At 56.9% G+C, this 9,903-nt stretch overlaps 1 protein-coding gene across 1 annotated transcript; it reads right to left on the bottom strand.

Annotated features, from left to right (window-relative positions):
* Positions 1-1,681: 1,681 nt before the first annotated feature.
* On the bottom strand, positions 1,682-9,602 carry LOC142404219 (sushi, nidogen and EGF-like domain-containing protein 1). Its single transcript, XM_075490722.1, has 5 exons — positions 9,504-9,602; positions 8,215-8,345; positions 7,002-7,289; positions 6,374-6,511; positions 1,682-1,942 (listed from the first exon to the last, which is right to left on the bottom strand). Exons 1-5 carry the CDS (start codon positions 9,595-9,597, stop codon positions 1,682-1,684), a joined length of 912 nt encoding a protein of 303 aa, XP_075346837.1. The 5' UTR covers positions 9,598-9,602.
* Between the last annotated feature and the right edge of the window lie 301 nt (positions 9,603-9,903).

Genomic DNA, 9,903 nt, shown 5'->3' with positions numbered 1-9,903 from the left:
AGCACGGTGTGTGTGCCAGGTGTCAGCCGGGTGTAGCACGGTGTGGGTGCCAGGTGTCAGCTGGGTGTAGCACGGTGTGGGTGCTGGCTGTCACCGGCTGTAGCGTGGTGTGGGTGCCAGGTGTCACCAGCTGTAGCGTGGTGTGGGTGCCAGGTGTCACCAGCTGTAGCACAGTGTGGGTGCGAGGTGTCAGCCAGGTGTAGCATGTTGTGGGTGCCGGGTGTCACCGGCTGTAGCATGGTGTGGGTGCTGGGTGTCACCGGCTGTAGCGCAGTGTGTGTGCCAGGTGTCAGCTGGGTGTAGCAGGGTGTGGGTGCTGGGTGTCACCGGCTGTAGCGCGGTGTGAGTGCCGGGTGTCAGCCGGGTGTAGCGCACTGTGGGTGCTGGGTGTCACTGGCTGTAGCGTGGAGTGGGTGCCGGGTGTCAGCCGGGTGTAGTGCGGTGTGGGTGCCAGGTGTCACCGGCTGTAGCGTGGTGTGGGTGCCAGGTGTCACCAGCTGTAGCACAGTGTGGGTGCGAGGTGTCAGCCAGGTGTAGCATGTTGTGGGTGCCGGGTGTCAGCCAGGTGTAGCATGGTGTGGGTGCTGGGTGTCACTGGCTGTAGCGCAGTGTGGGTGCCGGGTGTCAGCCGGCTGTAGCACGGTGTGTGTGCCAGGTGTCAGCCGGGTGTAGCACGGTGTGGGTGCCAGGTATTCTCTGGCTGTAGCACGTTGTGGCGGTGTGCCGCTGGCTGTAGCGCAGTGTTCACTGGGTGTAGCGTGGTGCGTGAGCCGGTTGTTCTCGGGGTGTAGAGCGATGTGATGGTGCACAAGCCGGGTGTTGTGCGGGTGTAATGCACCGTGGCAGTGTGCCAGCGCTGTTAACCGGGTGTAGCGTGGCACGGTGTGGCACGGCAGCGCATGAGCTGGGTGTAGCGGTGTGCCAGTGCGCCAGCCGGCTGTTAGCTGGGTGTAGCGTGGCACGGTGGCATGGCGGTGTGCGAGTAGGGTGTTGTCGGGGTGTAGCACGATGTGGCGGTGTGTGAGCCGGGTGTTGCGTGGGTGTAAAGCGACGTGGCGGTGTGCCAGCGCTGTTAACCGGGTGTAGCGTGGCGCGGTGGCATGGCGGCGGGTGAGCTGGGCGTTATCCGGGTGTATATACGTCACACCGGTGTACGAGCCGGGTGTTGTCCAGGTGTAGCATGGTACGGTGGCGGGTGTTATCCGGGTGTAGCGCAGTGTGGCGGTGTGACAGCAAGCTGTGTGTCACCGTGCGCACGTGTCAGTTGGTGCTGGGTGTCCCGGCACGCGTTGGTTGTGTGTCTGTGCGTGTGTCGGCACGTCTCCGCCTGTTGGCGCCGGGCCCGCGGTGGCATCGGCGTCAGGCCGTGTCACCCCATGATGCTGGGACAGCCACACTGACAACCATTGCCCCCCCCCCCCCCATGCCGTGTCCCCCCTTGACGGGGACAGGCGGGGATGAGGACACGTGTGACACGCGTGTCGCTGCTCACACGCGTGTGTACACGCGCACACGCCCACATGTGGTGCTCGGCAAGTCTTTATTGGCGTTTCCATGGTAATGCCTCCTCCGTGGGGGCGTGTCCTTCTGTGGGGTGGTGGCAGGGGGGACCACGTTAGGGGACCCAGGCGTCCGGGTGTCCCCCCCTCCCCAAGATGACCCAGGCATCCGGCTCAGCCACTCACCACTTGCAGATGTACACCCTCTCCTTGGTGGTCCTGCGCGGGGTGGGGGCCGGCGAGGGGGTGCTGGGGGGCGGCGAGGGGGTGCTGGGGGTCTCCATGAAGATGGGGGGTCCCTCGGTGGCCGTGAACTTGTCCACGCGGAAGATCCAGCGCCCCGGCACCCCCACGTTGCTTCTGCGGCCGACGGACAGCACGGCCGGCGTGCGCGAGCCCGGGATGTTGTAGTAGTGGACGTCGTCCCCGCTGTTGAACCCGGCCTGGGGACGTGGGGGGGGGACAGGGCAGGAGGTGGGGGGGTGAAATGGGGCCTCCCGGGGAGGGGGGGACGGGAGCCATGGGGGTCTGAGGAACGGTGGTTCTGCCCCAGTCCCCTCAATTCTGCCCCGTCCCCTTAAATCCACCCCAAATCCCCACAACTCTGCCTGAACTCCATAATTCCATTCCAAATCCCCTTAATTCCACCCCAAATCCCCTTAATTCCACCCCAAATCCCCTTAATTCCATCCCAAATCCCCTAATTCCATCCCAAATCCTCTTAATTCCACCCCATATCCCCCAATTCCAACCCAACCCCCCTAATTCCACCCCAAATCCCCTGAATTGCACCAAAAACTCCATAATTCCATGCCAAGTCCCCTTAATCCCACCCCAAACTCCCCTAATTACACCCCAAACTCCCTAATTCCATGCCAAATCCTCTTAATTCCACCACAAACCCCCTAATTCCTCCCAAATCCCCTCAATTCACCCCAAACCCCCTAATTCCTGCTCAATCCCCTTGATTCCACCCCAAATCCCCTTAAATTCACACCAAATTCCCTAATTCCATGCCAAATCCTACTAATTCCACCTCAAATCCCCTAATTCCGTGCCAAATCCCCTTAATTCCACCCCAAACCTCCTAATTCCACCCCGAATCCCCTTAATTCCACCCCAAGCCCCCTAATTCCAAACCAAATCCCCTTAATTCCTCCCCAAATCCCCCATTCCACCCCAAATCTCCTAATTCCACCACAAATCCTCTTAATTCCACCCCAAACCCCCTAATTCCACCCCAGATCCCCTTAATGCCCTCCCAAACTCCCTAATTCCATCCCAAATCCCCTTAATTCCACCCCAAAACCCCTAATTCCACCTAAATCCCCTTAATCCCCTCCCAAACTCCCTAGTTCCATCCTAAATCCTCTTAATTCCATCCCCAATCCTCTTAATTCCACCCCAAATGCTCTTAATTCCACCCCAAATCCCCTTCATTGCACCCAAAACCCACTAATTCCACCCCAAATCCCCTTAATTCCACCACAACCCCCTAATTCCACCCCAGATCCCCTTAATGCCCTCCCAAACTCCCTAGGTCCATCCCAAATCCTCTTAATTCCATCCCAAATCCTCTTAATTCCACCCCAAATGCTTTTAATTCCACCTCAAATCCTCTTAATTCTACCCCAAAACCACTAATTCCACCCCAAATCCCCTTAATTCCACCCCAAACCCCCTAATTCCACCCCAAATCCTCTTAATTCCACCCCAAACCCCCTAATTCCATCCCAAATCCTCTTAATTCCACCCCAAACCACCTACTTCCATCCCAAATCCTCTTAATGCCACCCCAAATCCTTTTAATTCCACCCAAACCCCCTAATTCCATCCCAAATCCCGTTAATTCTGCCCCAAACCCCCTAATTCCATCCCAAATCCCTTTAATTCCACCCCAAATCTTCTTAATTCCACCCCCAATCCTCTTAATTCCACCCCCAATCCTCTTAATTCCACCCCAAAGTCCCTAATTCCATCCCAAATCCTCTTAATTCCACCCCAAATCCCCTTAATTCCACCCCAAACCCCCTAATTCGACCCCAAATCCCCTGAATTGCACTACAAACTCCATAATTCAATGCCAAATCCCCTTAATCCCACCCCAAACACCCTAATTCCACCCCAAATCCTCATAATTCCACCCCAAACCCCCTAATTCCATCCCAAATCCTCTTAATTCCACCCCAAACCACCTACTTCCATCCCAAATCCTCTTAATGCCACCTCAAATCCTTTTAATTCCACCCAAACCCCCTAATTCCATCCCAAATCCCGTTAATTCCGCCCCAAACCCCCTAATTCCATCCCAAATCCCTTTAATTCCACCCCAAATCTTCCTAATTCCACCCCAAATCCTCTTAATTCCACCCCCAATCCTCTTAATTCCACCCCAAAGTCCCTAATTCCATCCCAAATCCTCTTAATTCCACCCCAAATCCCCTTAATTCCACCCCAAACCCCCTAATTCGACCCCAAATCCCCTGAATTGCACTACAAACTCCATAATTCAATGCCAAATCCCCTTAATCCCACCCCAAACACCCCTAATTCCACCCCAAACTCCATAATTCCATCCCAAATCCTCTTAATTCCACCCAAACCACCTAGTTCCATCCCAAATCCTCTTAATTCCACCCCAAATCCTTTTAATTCCACCCAAACCCCCTAATTCCATCCCAAATCCCCTTAATTCCGCCCCAAACCCCCTAATTCCATCCCAAATCCCCTTAATTCCACCCCAAACCCCCTAATTCCATCCCAAATCCCCTTAATTCCACCCCAAACCCCCTAATTCCACCTAAATCCCCTTAATCCCCTCCCAAACTCCCTAGTTCCATCCTAAATCCTCTTAATTCCACCCCCAATCCTCTTAATTCCACCCCAAATGCTCTTAATTCCACCCCAAATCCCCTTCATTGCACCCAAAACCCACTAATTCCACCCCAAATCCCCTTAATTCCACCACAACCCCCTAATTCCACCCCAGATCCCCTTAATGCCCTCCCAAACTCCCTAGGTCCATCCCAAATCCTCTTAATTCCATCCCAAATCCTCTTAATTCCACCCCAAATCCTCTTAATTCCACCCCAAATGCTTTTAATTCCACCTCAAATCCTCTTAATTCTACCCCAAAACCACTAATTCCACCCCAAATCCCCTTAATTCCACCCCAAACCCCCTAATTCCACCCCAAATCCTCTTAATTCCACCCCAAACCCCCTAATTCCATCCCAAATCCTCTTAATGCCACCCCAAATCCTTTTAATTCCACCCAAACCCCCTAATTCCATCCCAAATCCCGTTAATTCCGCCCCAAACCCCCTAATTCCATCCCAAATCCCTTTAATTCCACCCCAAATCTTCTTAATTCCACCCCCAATCCTCTTAATTCCACCCCCAATCCTCTTAATTCCACCCCAAAGTCCCTAATTCCATCCCAAATCCTCTTAATTCCACCCCAAATCCCCTTAATTCCACCCCAAACCCCCTAATTCGACCCCAAATCCCCTGAATTGCACTACAAACTCCATAATTCAATGCCAAATCCCCTTAATCCCACCCCAAACACCCCTAATTCCACCCCAAACTCCATAATTCCATCCCAAATCCTCTTAATTCCACCCCAAATCCCCTAATTCCATGCCAAATCCTCTTAATTCCACTACAACCCCCTAATTCCTCCCAAATCCCCTTAATTTCACCCAACCCCCCCTAATTCCTCCTCAAGCCCGTTGATTCCACCCCAAATCCCCTTAATTTCACACCAAATTCCCTAATTCCATGCCAAATCCTATTAATTTCACCCCACATCCCCTTAATTCCACCCCAAATCCCCTTAATTCCACCCTGAATCCCCTTAATTCCACCCCAAATCACTTTAATTCCGCCCCAACCCCCCTAAATCAATCCCAAATCCCCTTAATCCCATCCCAAACTCCCTAATTTCATCCCACATGCTCTTAATTCCACCCCAAATCCCCTTAATTCCACTCCAAATCCCCTAATTCCACCCCAAACCCCCTAATTTCATCCCAAACCCCCTAATTCCACCCCAAATCCCCTTAATCCCCTCCCAAACTCCCTAATTCCACCCCAAATCCCCTAATTCCACCCCAAACCCCCTAATTTCATCCCAAACCCCCTAATTCCACCCCAAATCTCCTTAATCCCCTCCCAAACTCCCTAATTCCATCCCAAACCCCTTTAATTCTGCTCCAAACCCCCTAGTTCCATCCCAAATCCCTTTAATTCCACCCCAAATCCTCTTAATTCCACCCCAAAACCCCTAATTCCACTCCAAACCCCCTAATTCCATCCCAAATCCTCTTAATTCCACCCCAAACCCCCTAATTCCACCCCAAACCCCCTAATTCTACCCCAAATCCCCTTAATTCCACCCAACCCCCCTAATTCCACCCCAAATCCTCTTAATTCCACCCCAAAACCCCTAATTCCACCCCAAGCCCCCTAATTCCACCGCAAATCCTCTTAATTCCACCCCAAACCCCCTAATTCCACCCCAAATCCCCTTAATCCCTGCCCAAATCCCCTTAATTCCACCCCAAATCCCCTTAATCCCCACCCAAACTCCCTAATTCCACCCCAAATCCCCTAATTCCACCCCAAACTCCCTAATTCCACCCCAAATCCCCTTAATTCCCGCCCAAACTCCCTAATTCCACCCCAAATCCCCTTAATTCCACCCCAAATCCCCTTAATCCCCGCCCAAACTCCCTAATTCCACCCCAAACTCCCTAATTCCACCCCAAATCCCCTTAACTCTGCCCCTGTCCCCTGAGCTCCTCCCATCCAGGTGGGTGGCCCTGGTCCCCTGGGGGGGACCCCGGTGTCCCCTTGTCCCCGGCACCCACCTGGGCCGGGATGCCCCCCATGCCGGTGCGGGGGTCCCCTTGGTTGGAGATGCCCGTGGTCCACTGGATGTCACCATAGTTGAGCATGACGAAGGAGGTGACCCCATCGGTGGCCAGCACGGCCTGGAAGGTGTTCACCTGCGGTGGGGGGGAAGGTGGAATGTCACCGTGTCACCGTGTCACCGTGTCACCGTGTCATCACGTCACTGTGACCCCCATTGCTGTGGTCCCCGGCTCCGTGTCTCCGTCCTTGTGGCCCTTGTCCCCCTGTGTGGCCACCTTCTGGGCCCATCTCCACGTCTCCATGTCCTCCCCGTGTCCCTGTTCACCATCCCCGTGTCCCCCATGTCCCCCGCCATGTCCCCCATGTCCCCCGCCATGTCCCCACGCCCCACCTCCATCCCTATATCCCTGTGACCCCCTCCATGTCCCCACATTTGTCCCCGTGTCCTTGTGGCCCGTCCCCATGTCCCCACGTCCCCACATCCCTATGCCCCATCCCCATGTGCCCACGTCCCTCCATGTCCCCATACCCATGGCCTCACGTGGGTAGGTGACACCATGCTTGGAGGCCACCACGGTTGGGGGTCAAGATGGTTGACCACCCCTCCCGTCCCCCACGTCCCACCTTTTTGGAGGCGGCCCCGAAGAAGGAGACACGATGCCAGGTGGCCACGAAGGCCCAGGTGGGCACGGGGGCTGGGTCAGGGGGGGTCACGGCGGGGGCCAGGTCACGGGCCAGGCGGGCCAGCAGCTCCGGGTCCTGGCTCTGCCGGTAGAAGACGTCTCCTCCCAGTCTGGTGTCCACGTCGGCCCAGTATGGGGCCACGAAGGGGCGGTGGCCGGGCAGCGGGAAGGGTTGGGGGGTGAACTCTGGGACTCCCGTCCCAAATGACACCACCCCATTGTTGTTCACCTGTAGGAGGCAACCATCACCCCGTGGTGACCCACCCATCGTGCGTGGCCATCACCTGTGGTGGCCCTCAACCATGGTGGCCCCAACCATGTTAACCCCCAACCACGGTGGCCCAAACCATGGTGGCTCCCAGCCATGATGTCTCCCATCCATGGTGGCCCCAACCATCTTGACCCCCAACCATGGTGGCACCAACCATGGTGGCTCCAATCCATGGTGGCCCCAAACACGGTGGCACCAACCATGGTGGCTCCCAACCATGATGGCTCCAATGCATGGTGGCCCCAACCATCTTGACCCCCAACCATGGTGGCTCCCAACCATAATGTCTCCAATCCATGGTGGCCCCAACCATCTTGACCCCCAACCATGGTGGCACCAACCATGGTGGCTCCCAACCATGATGGCTCCAATGCATGGTGGCCCCAACCATCTTGACTCCCAACCATGGTGGCCCCAACCATAATGTCTCCAATCCATGATGGCACCAACCATGGTGGCTCCCAACCACGATGGCTCCAATCCATGGTGGCCCCAACCATCTTGACCCCCAATCGTGGTGTTACCTACGCATGGAGCCCCAACCATGGTGTGTCCAACTTTGGTGGCCTCCAACCACCCTATGGTAGCACCCAACCCATGGTGGCCCCCAACCAGGGTATCTCCACCCATAGTGGCTCCAGCCCATGGGGTCTTCACCCATGGTGGCCCAAACTCATGCTGTCCCCAACCCATGACATCCCCAACCCATGGTATCACCCAACCATGGTGTCTCCACCCATGGTGTCTCCAACCTACGGTGTCCCAACCACAGGGTCACCCAACTCATGGTGACCCCAACCATGGTGTCCACAACCCATAGCACCCTGAGCACCCTAACCACAGCACCCCTCTGCCCCTCCACGCCATGGGGCCCAGGACCCACGTAGAGAGAGTGGTGGGGTTGTCCGTAGAAGGAGAAGGTCTTCCAGAGGAAGATCTCAGGGCTCATCCCGTCATCTTCATGGGGGGTGGCCTCGTCCCCAGCACCCGGCCCAAAGGGGTAGAGCAGCCCACCTGTGGGGCACCCATCAGGGACCCACGGCGAGGAGTGGGACCCCCCACGCCGTGGGTCTGGGACCCCCATGGTGGTCCAGAAGCCCCCATATCACTGTGGGACCTTCCAGTATGGACCTGGGACCTCCCAGTATGGGCCTGGGACCCCTTGGGATGATCTAGGACCCCCCAGTGTCACCCCAGAACCTCCCAGTATGGACCTGGGACCTCCCAGTATGGGCCTGGGACCCCTTGGGATGATCTAGGACCCCCCAGTGTCACCCCAGAGCCTCCCAGTATGGACCTGGGACCTCCCAGTATGGGCCTGGGACCCCTTGGGATGATCTAGGACCCCATAATGTCACCCCAGAACCTCCCAGTATGGGCCTGGGACCTCCCAGTATGGGGCTGGGACTTCCCAGTGTGGGCCTGGGACCCCAGTGTTACCCCAGAACCTCCCAGTATGGGCCTAGGAGCCCCCAAAATGGGTCGGGGACCCCAAAGTATGGGTCTGGGCCCCCCTCCTCCTCCTCCAGTCCCCCCCAAGCACCCTCTGCCCCCCAACTTAACCCCCTGATGGTCCTTCCTGAGCTGCCCTCTGGGTGCAGAGGGGACAGGGTGACATCCATGGGTGCCCCCCCCATGTCCCCATGGTGTCCCCACTCACACAAGGGTCCCCCCTCACCTGGGGGTCCCATGTGTGTCCCCACAGTGTCCCCAAGTAATCCAGAGGTCCCATGGGTGTCCCCTCACCCATGTCTCCAGTGGTTCCCATTCACCCGGGGGTCCCATGGGTGCCCTCCCCTGTCTCCCCAGGGTGTCCCACTTACCCAGGGGTCCCATGGGTGCCCCCCATCTCCCCAGGGTGTCCCACTTACCCAGGGGTCCCATGGGTGCTCCCAGTGTCCCTGCGTCACCCGGGGGTCCCATGGGTGCCCCCCATCTCCCCAGGGTGTCCCACTTACCCAGGGGTCCCGTGGGTGCTCCCAGTGTCCCTGAGTCACCCGGGGGTCCCATGGGTGCCCCCCATCTCCCCAGTCACCCAGGGCTCCCATGGGTGCCCCCCATCTCCCCAGTCACCCAGGGGTCCCATGGGTGGCCCCCATCTCCCCAGGGTGTCCCCGAGTAACCTGGAGGTCCCGTGTGTGTTCCCCATGTCCCCATGATGTTCCCACTCACCCGGGGGTCCCATGGGTGCCCCCCATGTCCCCAGGGGTCCCCACTCATCCGTGTAGCCGAGGAGGAGGAGGAGTAGAACGGGGGGAGCCTTCATCTGCCCGGGCCTAGGAGAACGGGGGGGAAGGGTGCTCATGCCTACATCATCTGTCCGTCCGTCTGTCCATCCATCCTTCATCCATCCATCCATTCATCTAGCTGTCCATCTGTCCTTCCTCCATCCATCCTTCATCCATCCATCCATCCACCTGTCCATCCATCTGTCCATCCAACCATCCATCTGTCCATCCATCCATTCATCCAGCTGTCCATCTGTCCATCCTTCATCCATCCACCCCTTCATCTAGCTGTCCATCTGTCCTTCCTCCATCCATCCTTCATCCATCCATCCATCTACCTGTCC

Source organism: Mycteria americana, unplaced genomic scaffold (assembly GCF_035582795.1).
Source record: "Mycteria americana isolate JAX WOST 10 ecotype Jacksonville Zoo and Gardens unplaced genomic scaffold, USCA_MyAme_1.0 Scaffold_95, whole genome shotgun sequence".
NCBI lineage: Eukaryota > Metazoa > Chordata > Aves > Ciconiiformes > Ciconiidae > Mycteria > Mycteria americana.
Note: the sequence above shows the minus strand (reverse complement) of the source record. Positions and strands in the feature narration are given on the sequence as shown.

Excerpts from the sequence above, each read along its gene's own strand:
- LOC142404219 (XM_075490722.1), bottom strand. The coding sequence starts at position 9,597 with ATGAAGGCTCCCCCCGTTCTACTCCTCCTCCTCCTCGGCTACACGGAT. Across the intron at positions 8,346-9,503 it reads GGCACCCATGGGACCCCCGG|GTGGGCTGCTCTACCCCTTT; the intron begins GTGAGTGGGAAC and ends GGTGCCCCACAG. Across the intron at positions 7,290-8,214 it reads AACCCCACCACTCTCTCTAC|GTGAACAACAATGGGGTGGT; the intron begins GTGGGTCCTGGG and ends TGCCTCCTACAG.